Genomic DNA, 18106 nt, shown 5'->3' with positions numbered 1-18106 from the left:
AACTGGTTCGACCAACTCCTGGGCCTAAGAAAGCCCTGGATCTGAATGCAAGGGAGTTAATTGGAGACGCCAAATTGTGTGGAAAGAGCACATTTCCCTTCTCCTTCCGCTTCTCCCTTTGGGATGGCTTTCCACTCAGTCAGCTTGTTTTAATGCTCCCCTTGAGGCAAAGTTGGAAATGAGATCTATTCTTTATTTGCTTGCTCATTCCTAAGAGTGGTGATTAAGAAGGGAACAAACCTCAAACTTGTGTCTTAAGGACTTTCTGTAACCGTTCTTTCTCCAAAACAGCTTATTAAGGAGATCTGCATGAATTGCATCCAAGTCACTGGGGCAATGAATCTACTCCAGGGTTTAGCCTGAACTATAAAGGACCTTCCCAAGATTGGGTTGGTGTGAGTTTTCCCGCTGCCCACCTCTATGACAGGTATCCCCCCAACCTCTGAGGATGCCTGCTATAGATGTGGGCAAAATGTCAGGAAAGAATGCTTCTGGAACATGGCCTTGCTTAAGTGGCTGAGGGGGAAAAAGAAGGGGCCTGAGGCTGTTAGGAGTGGTGGGAGCTGAACTCCAAAACACCTGGAGGGCCCAACTTTGCCAAGGAGTGGTGTAGATGCACCCCAGGTGGACCTTTTTTGCATTCCCATGTAAGAGAAATATGGTTTAAAGCGTGGCTGTGCTGTTGCACGCTGGGCCTGTGCATAAGACTGTAGACAGGACATACATTCTGTGTGCCCAACGGAACGCCGGGGCTGCCTCAGATTAAAGGCCCTTGGATTTCCTTAAAACAGAATCTTTCGATTGCTTAAAGGTTCAACAAATTTCTTTATTATTGAAAACAAACAGGTACTTTAAGGCTTTCTTAACAGTCTATTGGCTCTCTCTCAATCTTGTCCACGGGGAACAGGCACAATCTTCTTAACTGTATACTAACTAATGGGGAAATCCTTAACTTCTAATCTGGGCAGTCTGTCTTTGCCTCTGTTGGCGTGGAACCCCTGCACCCGGTACCAACTGCTTCTGGCTTCCGCGAGTGACCCTTACCAAGAAGAGCTTTGTAGACTTCCAGAGGAAAAAGGAGTTCAGGTTTCGGTGATGGCTGGCTGAAGTCCCTCAGCAAAGGAGCTGTAAGGCTGTATAATCCTTGGCCAAGCTATGGGACCTTTCCCCCCAGCCAATCTGTGGGCTGTATATCTCCCCAGCCAAGCCGTAGAAGACGAAGCTTTCTACAGGAGCTCTTGGTATTATGTCCTGCATGAAATGCTTCTCTGTGTGGACTGAACCCAAATTGGCTCCTATTCCCTCCAAAAACCCAAAAAGGGGGCGGGACCAGGGAACCTAACGATAACTGACAGGTGGCTTGCCCTATGATTGCCGCCAAAAGAAGCCACCTATCTGCAGAGTCCCTGAAACTTAGGACTACAACAAACATTCAATGCAAAGCAAACAAAATTGGAGCTCCTGGTGCAGTTGTACCTGCACAGTGGCAAAGTCTCCATTTGGGTTTGCACCCATAGTAGACTTAAATGTACAAAAGCTTATACTAACAACTTCTTTTTCTCACTGAGTCTCAAAGGTGATATAAGATCCCTTTTGCATATTGATCCAGACTGTGGCTATACAATCGATAGAAGAGATGATAGATAGATAATCAAAAAGTGACAGTTTCCAAAGCTCAGTCATGCAGTGACAGGTTTGAATCATAGACTCATTGAGTTGGAAGAGGATCCAGTCCACCCGTTTGTCATGCAGGAAAGGCACCATAAAAGCACCCCCGGCAGATGGCCATCCAGCCTCTGTTTATTTCCATGCATTAACATGATCAATATGAAGACATTTGATCAATATTTTCCTCGGATCCCCATTCCTTCCACATCCAGGTATGTCTCTGGCATTGTTGGTTTTTACTACAAAAGTGATTCCATGATCAAGGACGACAAGGAATTGCAAGCCTGGATACAGGAGATCTTCAAGGAAGCTTTCTTGAGCCGGAAAGACTCAGGTAGGCCTCCCGCTGTTTCTCTGAGTTTTGTTCCCAGCTGCTGCTTTCTGTTTTAATTATTGTCATAACATTAGGTGATTTTAACTCTTTGTTTCTAACATTTTATGTTAATATTTATATGCTTTAGGTTTTAAATTGTATTTTTTTAACATTGTGAGCCACTTTGAGTCTCATATGTCACTATGTCAAACATATGTCAAACCCCTCCAGTAGGTTGAGTTAGTCATGGATGTCCTGTGTGCTAAGTTTGGTACAGGTCCATCATCGCTAGAGGTCACAGTTTCTCTGGTTGTGGGTGAACTACAACTCCCAGAAAGTAATGTGGGTTCCCCCCAAACCCCCTCAGTAATCAAATTTTAGCATATCAGGTCTGTGTGCCAAGGTTGGTCCAGATCCATCATTATTTGGCTTCACAGTGCTCTCTGGATGTAGGTGAACTACAACTTCCCCAAATCAAGGTGAATTTTCCCTATAGACCTCCAGTATTTTCTGCTGGTAATGGGGGCTCTGTGTGCCAAGTTTGGTCCAATTCCCTCTTTGGTGGAGTTCAGAGTGCTCATTGATTGCAGGTGAACTATAAATCCCAGTATCTACAATTCCAAAATGTTCTGGGGAATTCCCCTCAAAACACACCACTATTCAAATTTGGGCATATCGGGTATGCATGTCAAGTTTGTTCCAGGTCCATCATTGTTTGAGTTTATAGTGCACTCTAGATGGAGGTGAACTACAACTCCCCTAAATCCCTCTAAAGACCTGCAGTATTTTTTTTCTTGCTCACTGGGGTCCTGTGTGCCAAATTAGTTCCAGGTCCATCATTGGTGGAGTTCAGAGTGCTCTTAGATTGCAGGTGAACTATACATTCCAGTACCTACAACTCCAGTAAATCATGGTGAATTCTCCCCAAACATCTTGAGTATGTTCAGTGGCTGATCAACTCCTCTGTTTGCTGTGTGTTATAGAAAAGAATAGGAAAGGGTTATGGGAGAGGCAGTGGGTGGAATCATGCAAATTCCACACCAGAGGAGAGAGTAAGGAACACTGGGATGCCTGTGCTGGAGGAAAAACAGAAAATCTAGGATGAAATGGTCCCCATATGAAAGCCTTCACTTGGGTGGTGGGCAGTGTGGTGTTTGTGGAGGATATTGGCAGGGCTCTTGGACATGGTCAAGGTGCTCACTATAACCTCCAATGTCAGAGAGCCATTGGTGTCTTCTGAGTAATGAAAGCTATAGTTATTTGTGGAAGTGTGAGTTTGTCTGTGTAAGTGGAAGAACTTCCTGACTGTGAGAGCTGTTCAGCATTGGAACTCTCTGCTCTGGAGTGTGGTAGAGGCTTCTTCTTTGGAAGCTTTTAAACAGAGGCTGGATGGCCATCTGTCGGGGGTGCTTTGAATGCAATTTTCCTGCTTCTTGGCAGAATGGGGTTGGACTGGATGGCCCATGAGGTCTCTTCCAACTCTATGATTCTAAGTGGACACCCCAGCCACAAACATACATACACATTTTTTCTTTTATTATGTGTGTATTGCAATAACAACAACAATACCCATATTTCTTCTATTCGAATATGCCATTGATAGTTCAGATGCACATATTTTGCCCATCTCTCCCTGTTAAAAAAGTAGATCTGGGTAGATCTGGATATGTGTGTTATAAATATGTATTCAAGCCTGTATCCTTGTATTTGCTTGTTTAGACCCGGATACGCTATTTTGTAATCCTGGAATCCAATTTGTGAATTTTCCTCTCTGAAATGTGCAGTTTAGGGAGATAAGATATTGACTGAAACCAGACGCTGTCAACGAAAAACACCTATTTCTGAATGCACAGGTCTCTGCTAGTCAGAACATGTAGGACCCCTCAATGACCTTTGGGAACAGCTAGCTATCAAGCTCTTTGTTTGAATTAAGGCACGTATAGTTAAATCTTTGCTTGCAAAGCTCCTAAATACATTTTAAGCCTTCCGTGAAGTTTTGTTTCCCAGCCTCCTCACTGCAAAACAACTCAGCTTGCAAAGTTCTTGATGGGAAGTGTCTTTGGAGTGCTAAATTTCAGCAACAACATTTACTAATAGGATTCAGATATGGAATATATATGCTTTATTTAGGTGCTGGAACCTATTTCTGATGGTAACTAAAGGCTGCCATATAAAATCTAGATTATCTGCTTTAGAATCATAGAATCATAGAATCTAAGAGTTGGAAGAGACCTCCTGGGCCATCCAGTCCAACCCCATTCTGCCAAGAAGCAGGAATATTGCATTCAAATCACCCCTGACAGATGGCCATCCAGCCTCTGTTTAAAAGCTTCCAAAGAAGGAGCCTCCACCACACTCCGGGGCAGAGAGTTCCACTGCTGAATGGCTCTCACAGTCAGGAAGTTCTTCCTAATGTTCAGATGGAATCTCCTCTCTTGTAGTTTGAAGCCATTGTTCCGCGTCCTAGTCTCCAAGGAAGCAGAAAACAAGCTTGCTCCCTCCTCCTCCCTGTGGCTTCCTCTCACATATTTATACATGGCTATCATATCCCCTCTCAGCCTTCTCTTCTTCAGGCTAAACTTGCCCAGCTCCCTAAGCCGCTCCTCATAGGGCTTGTACTCCAGACCCTTGATCATTTTAGTCGCCCTCCTCTGGACACATTCCAGCTTGTCAATATCTCTCTTGAATTGTGGTGCCCAGAATTGGACACAATATTCCAGGTGTGGTCTAACCAAAGCAGAATAGAGGGGTAGCATTACTTCCCTAGATCTAGACACTATACTCCTATTGATGCAGGCCAAAATCCCATTGGCTTTTTTTGCCGCTACATCACATTCCTGGCTCATGTTTAACTTGTTGTCCTCGAAGACTCCAAGATCTTTTTCACACGTACTGCTCTCGAGCCAGGCATTGTCCCCCATTCTGTATCTTTGCTTTGAACTGGATTATATGGCAGTATAGACTCAGATGATCCAGTTCAAAGCAGGTAATGTGGATTATCTGCTTTGATAATCTGGATTATATGGCAGTGTAGGAGGGTCCTGAATCCTATTGAGTGGTCCTAACCAGAGAAGACATGGCTTGTGAATCAACATATCAGTAAATCCTCTGACTCAGTAGGGCTACTCTAGTTGGTAGGTGCCATTATATTGCTGTATATGTTTATCTTCCTTTCCTTAAAGAACATATTCTATAGGATTTCTATATTATTCATTTTAAATCAAGTGCCACTTGTCTTGATATATGTACTGAGTGAGTATATTCCTTGAAACGGATGCTTTAGCTGTGTTATGTGTTTGTAAATGACTGTAAATGTTGTTTTAATGCGACATATTCATGAAGATAGGTAAGGAATAATTATAATTATTATAATTATTTCTTACTCATCTATGGTATCTTCATGGATATATCTTCCTACTTCCCCTCTTCTTCCTCTTCCTCCTCCTTTTATCCCCTTCCTCCTCCTCCTCCTTTTCTTCTTCTTCTTCCTCCTCCTCCTTCTCTTTTGTCTCCTCCCCTTTTTCCTCCTCTTCTGCCTCCTCCTCTTTTTCTTCTCTTATTCTTCCTCCTCCTTTTTCTCCTCTTCTGCCTCCTCCCGTTTTTCTTCTTTTCTTCTTCTTCCTCCCCTCTTCCTCTACGACTTCGTCTTCTTCCTCTTCTTCTACCTCCTCCACTACTTCTTCTCTTTTCCTTCCTCCTCCTCCTCCTCCTCTTTTCCTTCCTCTTCTGCCTCCTCCTCTTTTTCTTCTTTTCTTTTTCTTCCCACTTCCTCTTCCTCCTTGTCTTCGTCTTCCTCCTCTTCTGCCTCCTCCTTTTCTTCTTTTCTTCTTCCTCCCCTTCCTCTTCCTCCTCGTCTTCGTCTTCCTCCTCTTCTTCTTCATCCTCCACTATTTCTTCTCTTTTCCTTCCTTCCTCCTCCTCCTCTTCTTTTTCTTCCTCTTCTGCCTCCTTTTCTTCTTTTCTTCTTCTTCTTCCTCCCCTTCCTCTTCCTCTTCGTCTTCATCTTCCTCCTCTTCTGCCTCTTCCTCCTCCACTACTTTTTCTCTTCTCCTTCCTCCACCTCTTCCTCCTTCCTCTTATTCTTCTCCTTCTTCTTCTAACCCAAATAGGATTTTGAGAGTAAAATACAGTAAATTGAACATGTACCTTCATAACCATAAACATGTATGAAGTTATTCTGAATTGCTGGGGGGAAACTAATCTTCCTTTCCATCCCAAACTTCCTGTCTGATCCATAGGTGCCCCTTCCAGCCTTGAAACTGCAGCTGAGCTCATCAAGTTCCTCTCCATGATCATCTACTGCTGCTCGGTCCGACATGCGGCGGTCAATAGTGGCCAGGTACCTGGTACCATTTTATCCTTTTCCAATATCCTCAGTCCATTGTAGTCCCTTCCACACTCTCCCATGCATATGCCCTATACCAGGCATGGGCAAACTTTGGCCCTCCAGGTGTTTTGGACTTCAACTCCCACAATTCCTAACAGCCTACCGGCTGTTAGGAATTGTGGGAGTTGAAGTCCAAAACACCTGGAGGGCCAAAGTTGGCCCATGCCTGATCTCCACTATAGAATTAATATAGAATTCCACCGCATTGTTTCCTTTACTTACTTACTTACATCTTTTTTGTGTGTTTTGTGTGACAGTTTGATTTTGCTGCCTGGATGCCCAACACGCCAGCCACTTTGCGGCAGCCCCCTCCCAAAGTCAAGGGCACGGCCTCTTTGGAGAGCATCCTGGACACACTCCCCGATGTCAGCTCCACCTGCTCCCTGTTGGTGGTCCTCTCCGTTGTGAGCTATGAGCTAGGAGACCTGGTGAGTGACCATGGAGTGGGATGGGAGGGAAAGGAAAAGAGAGACTCTCAACAAAAGGGAACCTATAATATCAAGTAAAAGATTTCGGTGGCTCTTGCTTGCTGTCTAACAAAATCAGAGACATGCTGATGACTCATCTCTTTACTGCAACTTGATTACTTTCCCCTAGTAGCATCCCAGACCAAATAATAATAATAATAATAATAATAATAATAATAATAATAATTTATTTACAGCTTTTATATTCCGCCCTTCTCACCCCGCAGGGGACTCAGGGCGGATTACAGTGTACACATATATGGCAAACATTCAATGCCAGTTTGACATACAACATATACAGACATACACAGAGGCTATTTAACTTTTTCTGGCCGCCAGGGGAGCTGTCGCTTTCATCGTCCATCTGCGACACTGATGAAGTATTTCAGCATTCCCCGCATGCTTCCCCGCTCGAATGCTCTGCTGGAGTCTTCTTTATGGCCTCATAAATTAGTTAATTTAGCCTCCCCACACTTTAAGGTGGTACCTAATTTTCCTACTTGACAGATGCAACTGTCTTTTGGGTTGCAAAGGTCGACAACAGGCTACACACAATTGGTTGGAAACCCACTCCAACCTGGGCTGGCTTTGAACTCATGACCTTTCGGTCAGAGTGATCTTAATGCAGCTGACACTCAGCCAGCTGTGCCACAATCCCTGTGCTTTACTAGTACTGTGTTTTATAAATTCTCTATTGGGTGTATTTCGAATGTTACACTGTTAAGCTGAATTTCTGGTATTGCAGAGAGATTGGTTGGTGCCTGCTGATGTTCAGTGAGAGGTTTTCTCAATGTTCAGTGAGAGGCCAAGCTTTTCGTATACTCCTGCAAAGGTGTTTAAAGTCACTTGTAGGTCTTCTTCTGAATGAGCACAGACTACATTATCATCAGCATATTGGAGTTCTATAACAGAGATTAGTTTTGGCTTTCAGTCAGCTGAGGTCAAATAGCTTGCCATCTGTCCGAATGATGATTTCCATGCTGGTGGGAAGCTTCCCATCAACAAGGTACAGTATCATAGTGATACCTTGGCAGCCACCTCTCCACACAAGTGAACAGTGACATTGAAATACAACACTGTCTGAACTCTATGAGTGCAGCATTTTTCTGAACGAAACAGAGGGCCCTTCCACACAGCCATATAACCCAGAGTATCAAGGCAGAATAACCCACAATATCTACTTTGAACTGGAATATCTGAGTCCACACTGCCATATATCCCAGTTCAAAGCAGATAATGTGAGATTTTATTCAGCTGTGTGGAAAAGGCCAGAGAGTGTTTGAGGACTGAGACATTTGTAGGGATACCAGCATGCTTATTTGTAAAGCTATTGTCTTCCCAACCCTGTTATATATTTATTTATTTACAGTATTTAGATTCTGCCCTCCTCACCCCGAAGGGGACTTAGGGCGGATCACAATGCACACATACATGGCAAACATTCAGTGCTCTTTTTAAGACATACCAAAAAAAAAAAAAAACCAATGGGATTTTGGCCTGCATTAATAGGAGCCTAGTGTCTAGATCTAGGGAAGTAATGCTACCCCTCTATTCTGTTCTGGTTAGACCACACCTGGAATATTGTGTCCAATTCTGGGCACCACAATTCAAGAGAGATATTGACAAGCTGGAATGTGTCCAGAGGAGGGCGACTAAAATGATCAAGGGTCTGGAGAACAAGCCCTATGAGGAGTGGCTTAAGGAGCTGGGCATGTTTAGCCTGAAGAAGAGAAGGCTGAGAGGAGATATGATAGCCATGTATAAATATGTGAGAGGAAGCCACAGGGAGGAGGGAGCAAGCTTGTTTTCTGCTTCCCTGGAGACTAGGACGCAATGGAAGAATGGCTTCAAACTACAAGAGAGGAGATTCCATCTGAACTTGAGGAAGAACTTCCTGACTGTGAGAGCCGTTCAGCAGTGGAACTCTCTGCCCTGGAGTGTGGTGGAGGCTCCTTCTTTGGAAGCTTTTAAACAGGGGCTGGATGGCCATCTGTCAGGGGTGATTTGAATGCAATATTCCTGCTTCTTGGCAGAATGGGGTTGGACTGGATGGCCCATGAGGTCTCTTCCAACTTTTTGATTCTATGATTCTATGATTCTACAAGACAGACAGAGATACCTTGGCATTTTCCAAGTTTGGCGTCTGGAGGTTATGTTCTATTAAGGCCACAGGGAGGTGCTGTTGCTCCATCCACTATGACAAGAAGTTTTGATCACAGAATTTTCCTTCCTTTGTTCTGTAATCTTTTGTTCTGCATTTTTATGGTGTTGTAAAATACCTCCCTGTTAAGTGGTGCCTAATTTGTCTACTCACAGCTCAGCTGTTTAAAATTTTTTAGGTGGACAGTGAGCTAAGCTAACTATCGGTTGCTCAATCCGACCCGGGCTTCGAACTTGCCACCTTTGGCGATATATATGTATATAAGCAGAGGATAGGCACCTATCTTTCATGGATGTTGTAACTGCATTGTGCATTGCAAAGTCTACATAGAGGTTCGGAGCAAGGTTGGAAAGGGGAACCCTTCCAAATTTACAAGTCTACGATCCCTGGATTTAATTTAGTTACATTGCACTGTTTCTTCATAAATTCTTTTCACCAAAGGTACCCTGTAATGTTGATTAAAAGATCCCTGGGAAACTTAATTACTGTTCCCTACTAGTGAGAACTTTCATTTTTGATTGCATTTTGTTTTTCTTTGACTTCTCTAACTCAGAGATAATTAATTAGCAATGCTCCAATCAGACTGAATTAGAAGCAGCTAAAGGCAAGAGTGACAGAAAAGAAGCTTCTAATGAAAGATACAGTAGCCCTGTAAAATATTGATTGAAAGATTGCTGTGAAACTTAATTTCTGTTCCCTAGTAGTAAGAACTTTAATTATTGACTGCATTTTGTTTTTCTTTGACTTCTCTAACTGAGGGATAATTAATTAGCAAGACTCCAGCCACACTGAATAGTAATCAACAAAAGACAAAAGCCACAGAAAGGAAGCTTCTAATGAAAGATACAGTAGCCCTGTAAAATATTGTTAATATTTTAGATCACACTGTACAGGATGGCCCTGCCAACCATATTATACATGGAAATGATTTGCCATATTTGGAGCTGTAAAAGAGCAGCATATAGATGCTTATAAACACTGGGATGTAATGAACTTGAAATAATGCCTAGTTCAGGCCTGGGCAAACTTCGTCCCTCCAGGTGTGTTTTGAACTTCAACTCCCACAACCCTTGTATTTGCTAGTTTAGATCCAGATACACTATTTTTCAACTCTAGAATCCAGTTTTGCTATTTTGAAACCCTAGAATCCAATTTGTCTATCTTACTCTGGAATGTGCCATTTGGGGAGTTGAAGTCCAAAACACCTGTAAGGTCGAAGTTTATTTATTATGTATTTATTTGGAATATGTGTCCTTCTCAACCTCCAAAGAGGGACTTAGGATGGCTACCAACAGGCACTATTCAGTGCCAACACAAAGTAAAACATAGCATAAAATACAATTAACACAAATTAAAACAGTTCCAAATATACATTAAAACAATTCACCGGTTCAAATCACTATCCTAAACAGTTCATTGTAGTCCATTCAAAATATTATCTTTCCCAACATGTCAGTCTATCCTGCAAATGCTTGATCCTACATCCAGGATTTAAGTTTCTTCCGGAAGGTTAGGAGTGAGGGGGGCAGATCTGATCTCATTAGGGAGGGGGTTCCAGAGCTGAGGGGCCACCGCGGAGAAGGCCCTGTCTCTCATCCCTATCAAATGTGACTGCAAACGTGACTATCAAATGGGGGTTCCAGAGCTGAGGGGCCACCATGGAGAAGGCCCTGTCTCTCATCCCTATCAAACGTGACTATCAAACGTTGTGATGGGGTCAAGAGCAGGGCCTCCCTGGACTATCTTAAGGTCCTTGGTGGTTTGTAAAGGGAGATACGTCCTGACAAGTAAACTGGGATGGAATCTTTTAGGGCTTTATAGGCTAAAGCCAGCAGTTTGAATTGTGCTCAGAAGCTAATAGGTAGCCAGTGGAGCTGGCGTAACAAGGGAGTTGTACGCTCCCTGTACCCCATTCCCGTGAGCAACCAGGCTGCTGAGCGTTGGACTAGCTGGAGCTTTGCCCAGACCTGATCTGTAGGCACCTATATCTGTTTCTTGTCTCTCTTTCCATCCCACTCAACTCTCTTTCTCTTTTTCAGAGGCGCCTGGGCCATTTCCCCGACGAGCATTTTAGCGAAGAGGAGCCCAAAAGACATATGGCTGCTTTCCAAGCAAGTCTGGCTGCCATCTCTAAGTCGATTGAGGAGAGGAACTCAGTTCTACCTCTTGCCTACAACTATATCAATCCAGCTGTGGTGGAGAACAGCATCACTGTCTGAGCTCAAAGGGGACGTTTCTTTGCCTCCAGTTTCCATCCTTGTAACTTTTTAGGAATGACAAAGAAGATGGATTTTTTTCCATTTTGACCTCTGAAATCACTTTGATGTTTATGGGATGTTCTTCTTTTGCAATGGATGCTCTATACTGGCAGGAGGCTGGACTAGATGTCCTTTAGGGTCCCATCCAGCTCTACAATCCTGTGATTATTTTGTTTCTCTTTCAAGCTCATAAGTTACCCATCTTGCATGTTGATTTTTATGGCAAGATGGGAACAAAGTGAAATAAATAATGTTTTCATTTATAATCAATCAGTCAATATGTTTATTAATGTTTTCTTAATCAGCTAATCAATATGTTTATTATACTAACCAAAAGCCATGGCAAAAAGCTATAAAATGTATATAACATGGATAAATAAACAGTCTTACATTTAGAAATACTGAAGTGACAAGGTCATTTATGATTATTTCTATTATTGATTGTTGTGATTTCTTTATATGATGCCATCAATGTGCATGGTGCTTTACAAGGGAAACAGCTCAAAACAAAGGCATGCATAGAATATATGTATATACATGTACACACAGAGGGCCCTTCCACACAACCCTACATCCCAGAATATCAAGACAGAAAATTCTATAATATGTATTTTGAACTGAGTTATCTGAGTTCTTGTGGGTTTTTTCGGGCTATATGGCCATGTTCTAGAGGCATTCTCTCCTGACGTTTCGCCTGCATCTATGGCAAGCATCCTCAGAGATAGTGAGGTCTGTTGGAACTAGGAAAAAGGGTTTATATATCTGTGGAATGACCAGGGTGGGACAAAGGACTTTTGCCAGTTGGGCTAGGTGTGAATATTTCAACTGACCACCTTGATTAGCATACAATGGGCTGACTGTGCCTGGAGCAAACTCTTGAAAGGTAATTAGATGTCCCTGCTTGTTTCCTCTCTGCTGTTTTTGCTGTTGCAGTTTTAGAATTTTTTTAATATTGGTAGCCAGATCTTGTTCATTTTCATGGTTTCCTCCTTTCTGTTGAAATTGTCCACATGTTTGTGTATTTCAATGGCTTCTATGTGTAGTCTGACATGGTGGTTGTGAGAGTGGTACAGCATTTCTGAAATATTCACACCTAGCCCAACTGACAAAAGTCCTTTGTCTCACCCTGGTCATTCCACAGATATATAAACCCCTTTCCCAGTTCCAACAGACCTCACCTCTGAGGATGCTTGCCATAGATGCAGGCGAAACGTCAGGAGAAATGCCTCTAGAACATGGCCATATAGCCCGAAAAAAACCCACAAGAACTTAGTGATTCCAGCCATGAAAGCCTTTGATAATACATTGAGTTATCTGAGTCCACACTCGGATAATGTGGGGTTTTCTGTCTTGGTGTTCTGGGATATAGGACTGTGTGGAAAGGCCCAGAGAGGAAAGAAGACTAAGGGCCCTTCCACACAGCCAAATATCAAGGCAGATAATCCAAAATATCTGCTTTGAGGTGGATTATCTGAGTCACATTGAAATCCATTTCAATGTGGATTTTATACACACTGTGGGGAAGGGGCCTAAAGCTTACCAAACTAAACAAATTATATAGCAAATTATTGGGATAAAATACCAAGAATACAATAAAATGTAAAGCAAACCGGCTCAATTCTACTTAGAAACGTTTGGTGTAGCAATGGGAAGCCCTTTGGCCCCCTCCTTGGCTCATCTCTTTGTTTCAAATTTAGAAAAAATGTGGATTTTGAATCAAACTCAAAACAGATCACTGTAGGATATAATATATTACAGGAGATTTATTGATGATATCTTTTTAATTTGTAAAACGGAGGAGTCAGCGATTCAACTTAGCAAATGGTTTAACACAATACATGAAGATATAAAATTTACAAGTACCCGTAGTCACACTATTATTAATTTCTTAAACATCACAGTCTTTTAAAAGAACATCAGATTAGAAGTTAAGAACTGTAGAAAACCAACAGACAAAAATTCCATACTGCATTGTTCTAGCTTCCACCACCATAAATTGAAGTCCAATTTACTTTTCTCACAACTTCTGAGGTTGAAACATAATACCAGTATTCTCAAGAATTTCACAACAGAAATTTCCATCTTTAAGAAACAGTTTAGTGAGAGATGTTATCCAACCAGAATCATCAACACAGCTATCAAAAAAGTAAGCTCTATAGATACAAGCGACTTATTAAGAGACCTAAGAAAAAACACACTGTATTGTTTGGCCATTGACCTTGATATGGTTTACTCCAGAAATCAACAAAATAGTGAGGAAATATTGGCACCTAATTAGGGATATCCCAGGATGCCAAAACTTACCTATGATAGCGTATAATAATACATAATAAAACTTTATTTATATCCCGCTACCATCTCCCAGGGGACTCGGTGTGGCTTACATGAGACCGAGCCCACAATACATCAATAATAAAGCAATAACATACAACAAATAATACAAAACAATAAAATAAAACTCATAACAAAAAAGCAATAAACATTAACAATAACACAACGACAGTTAAAACCTATGGCTGGGCCAGATGTAATAATTACAATTTAAAGATAATGCTGAGTATAAACACTCAAGAAATCTCAAGGACATGCTAATTAGTTCTGACTTCATAACTCCCAACATCACTAAGAAATCCAAACTTAAAGGCCACTTTAACTGTGGACACTGCATTTGTTGCATGCAGTCACTTTAAATTAAACATTTCATACACCCTACCTTGAAGTTTAACATACAACTATGAACTTTTACCACATGTAACACAGATTCCGTTGTGTATCCAATCGAATGTCCCTGTGAACTCCTCTATGTAGGTATGACAAACAAGACCTTTAAAAATCAGAATCCTTGAACACCACTCCCGTATTAAAAATAAAGCTTCAGATTCCACCCTCTACTCGCATTTCATTGAAAAATCTCATTCCTATACTAGCTTCAGGTTTTGTGCTCTAGAAAGGATAATCACAAAACCTCATGGAGACACAAAAAGGATTTTACTGTGGAGGGAAGCCTTTTGGATATCGAAACTACAGACAGTACACCCACATGGTTTATATGACAGATTAGATCTTACTTGTTTTCTGTAATTGCCTGTAATTAGCTGATAATCTTTAAGAGGGAGTAGCCTCAGTGACCTAATTGCTCGCTAATGGAAGTCAATAGTATGCTGCCCTTTTTGAAATCTCACAGCAGAGCCATTCATTCAGAAAGTGGAAGTAAGTATGTTATTGTGTTTCATTGTTTATATAAGGATTATCATATTGTAACTGGGTGCTTATCTATTATTTTGTCCTCTTTAAATTTAGTTTATAAAGCCTCAGAAGATATTATTTCTTACTCATGAAGAAACCTTGAAAGAAACCTGAAGAAGGGATAACTCCTCCTGAAAGAAGGACTATAAACACCCGGGAACCTTGTTGTGTATTCCTAAGACTTTTTATCATATCTTGAATTCACATGGGACAATACTGAATTGTTGAAGTTTGTTCACACAACCTTTGGAAGATCTGACTAATTATTTTGAAAAACATGAATATTATGTTTGTTACACCACTGTAAATAGTCCCTGTGTGTTTGTTACCTATGCTTGTGTACTATATGAGTTAGTTTAGTATTCTCCTCATTATTTCAATTGGTATTTTTTGCTGAATTTATAGCAATAGGACATTTGTGTACTGACTTGCAGCTTCAAAGCCTGGCTGCTTCCTGCCTGGGGGAATACTTTGTTGGGAGGTGTTTTCTTGATAAATATCAACACAATAATGTTTTGCAGTGATTCCCCAAGTGATTTACCTAAAACCGTTGATACAAACACAATCTTCTCTTTGTTTGAGAACTGTATAGCAAAAGGAAGAATCCCAGAGTGGGAGCACTGCCTTGAAAATAATTATTGGAAACTTTGTGCAGTTGACATCATTACAACTATCTTTGGAGTGGTCCAGGTAAAGGGGAAGACAGCTAGTAACATATGAGGGCTCAGGTTTAGTGCTGCTTGGCTGGTTATTTATGGAATGACAGGCAGTTCCCATTGGCTGGCATCTCATTGGCATTCCCTCTGTACCTATATGAACCATGACAACACAATGGTCCCCAGTGTGTAAGGTTTTCTAGTCCATTTCAATATGTGTTCTTGCATGGACACTACCAGGGCAAACAGAATAGATTTCTTCCAGTAAATAGTTGCCATGCAGGAAGAGCTGGCATAGAGGTCTTCTGGGCACCAAGGCTGAGCTCCTTGCCAACTCGGATTAGATGTTCCAGCAAAATTGGTCTTGCGTGGAAAGAGCCACCCAGTGTTTGACGTACTAATGGAGATTATCGTGAAATTGGGATGAAGGGAGCCATTGCTGAAGATCTCAGCTGATTTAACCTCATGACATTGATAGGATGGAACTTGTTTTCCTCCAACAGTTTCCTATAATCAGATTTAAGAGTGAATCAAATTACCATTTGCCTCAGTTATAGGCAAAAGATCATGATGGTCATACAATGCTGCTCCCACCCGATATTATTCTTCTGTTTCTCTATATTTTCAATCAAATAAGAGCTATGGTTAATGGACAGTGGGAAACTGTGATCACAAATATCTGTTACGCCCAAATTTGAATACTGGTGGGGTTGGAGGGGATTGATTTTGCCATTTGGGAGTTGTAATTGCTGGGATTTATAGTTCTCCTACAATCAAAGAGCATTCTGAACTCCACCAATGATTGAATTGAACCAAACGTGGTACACAGAACTCCCATGACCAACAAAAAATACCGGGAAGGGTTTGGTAGGCATTGACCTTGACTTTTGGAGCTGTAGTTCACGTACATCCAGAGAGCAATGTGGACTTAAACAATGATGGATCTGGACCAAACTTGGCACAAATCCTCAATATGTCTAAAAGTGAACACTGGGGGAGTTTAGGGAAAATAGATCTTGACATTTGGGAGTTGTAGTTGCTGGGATTTATAGTTCACTTACTATCAAAGGGCATACTGAACTCCACCAGTGATGGGATTGAACCAACCTTGGCACACAGATACCCAATACAACCAAATCTGAATACTGGTGGGGTTGGGGGGGAGGATTGATTTTGTCATTTGGGAGTTGTAGTTGCAGGGATTTATAGTTCACCTACAATCAAAGAGCATTCTGAACTCCATCATCAATGATTAACACCAAACTTGGCACACAGAACTCCCATGACCAACAGAAAATACTAGAAGGGTTTGATGGGCATTGACCTTGAGTTTTGGAGTTATAGTTCACATACATCCAGAGAGCAATGTGGACTTAAACAATGATGGATCTGGACCAAACTTGGCATGAATACTCAATATGTCTAAATGTGAACACTGAGGGAGTTTGGGGAAAATAGACCTTGACATTTGGGAATTGTAGTTGCTGGAATTTATAGTTCACCTACCATCAAAGAGCATTCTGAACCTCACCACTGATAGAATGGGCCAAACTTCCCACACAGAATCCCCATGACCAAGAGAAAATATTGTGTTTTCTGATGGTCTTTGGCGACCCCTCTGACACCCCTTCGTGGCCCTCCCAGGGGTCCCGACCCATAGATTGAGAAATGTTGTTTTAGGGGTTTGATGAGGCCCCAGCACTCTTTGGCAGAGAAAGTGAAATACCCTGTAAAACTACGTCTCCCATGATTGCATGGGATTGAGTCATGGCGATTAAAATGAGTCAAACGGTATTCATTCTGCAGCATAGATTTATTCACTGCACTCTCCAGTCTGAATAATGTCAGAACCAAGTTATGGAAAAATCTGGAACTGTCTAATCAATTAATTACTTCATTTGAACCCTTATTTCTCACCCTGCAGGAGACTCAAAGGACTCATTCAACATGTTTTGGCTTCTCAACAATGGAGCTGTAGGAGTTCACCTGGAGTGCATCTACACTGTGGAATTAATGCTATGGCTCAGTAGTTTCACAAAGAGTTCTGGTGCCTCCATAAACTATAACTTCCTGGATTCCATAGAATTGATCCATGACAGTGAAAGTATGTGCCAAATGTTATCAATTCTACAGTGTAGATGCAGCTTAAAAGCCAGAACTTGTATCTATATCAGGCATGGTCAAGCTGAGGTCCTCAAGGTGTTTTGGACTTCAACTCCCACCATTCCTAACAGCCTCAGGCCCCTTCCTCCCCCCCCCCCCGGCACTTAATTATCTATCCATCCATCCATCCATCCATCCATCCATCCATCCATCCATCCATCCATCTATACATCTATAGCTATATGTCTCTCTGTCTCTATCTCTATCTATCTATCTATCAACTATCCATCTATCTATCCATCCATCTATTTATAGCTCTATGTCTCTGTCTCTCTGTCTCTATCTATCTATCTATCTATCTATCTATCTATCTATCTATCTATATAAATGCAATCTACACCCTGCCCTGTTGCTACCCAATTGGGATGGTTGGAACAAATGGGATCTGTAGTCCAAACAACAATGTATTCCCATTCTTGGTGATGGAGGTGTTTTAGCTTCCCAACAATGGGTGCCACCACTTTAGCTGCCATGGATCAAAGCTATGCATTCATGGGAGCTCTAGTTTGACAAGGTTTTTCATCTTCTCTGCCCAAATAGGCTGGTGCCTCACCAAACTACAACAACTGGGATTCCATAGCATAGATCCATGACAGTCTGTGCACAATGGGTTAAACCCTTGTGTCGGTAGGCTGCTGACCAATAGGTCAGTGGTTCGAATCTGTGGAGAGGGGGTTGAACTCTCTCTGTCAGCTCCAGCTCCCCATGCAGGGACATGAGAGAAGCATCTTACAAGGATGGTAAAATATAAAATATCTGGGCATCACCTGTGCAAGGTCTTTGCAGA

At 41.8% G+C, this 18106-nt stretch overlaps 1 protein-coding gene across 1 annotated transcript in view; it reads left to right on the top strand.

Annotated features, from left to right (window-relative positions):
* LOC132777574 (arachidonate 12-lipoxygenase, 12R-type-like) overlaps positions 1-11675 on the top strand; it is a 30759-nt gene extending 19084 nt beyond the window's left edge. The window contains exons 11-14 of the mRNA XM_060779933.2: positions 1881-2002; positions 6220-6320; positions 6626-6796; positions 11036-11675. Coding sequence (XP_060635916.2) covers positions 1881-2002; positions 6220-6320; positions 6626-6796; positions 11036-11215 — 574 coding nt within the window. The 3' untranslated portion in view covers positions 11216-11675. The remainder of the gene's footprint in view (positions 1-1880; positions 2003-6219; positions 6321-6625; positions 6797-11035) is intronic.
* The last annotated feature ends 6431 nt before the right edge of the window (positions 11676-18106 follow it).

This window comes from Anolis sagrei, chromosome 6, assembly GCF_037176765.1.
Source record: "Anolis sagrei isolate rAnoSag1 chromosome 6, rAnoSag1.mat, whole genome shotgun sequence".
NCBI lineage: Eukaryota > Metazoa > Chordata > Lepidosauria > Squamata > Dactyloidae > Anolis > Anolis sagrei.
This window is presented reverse-complemented; position numbering and strand designations above follow the sequence as displayed.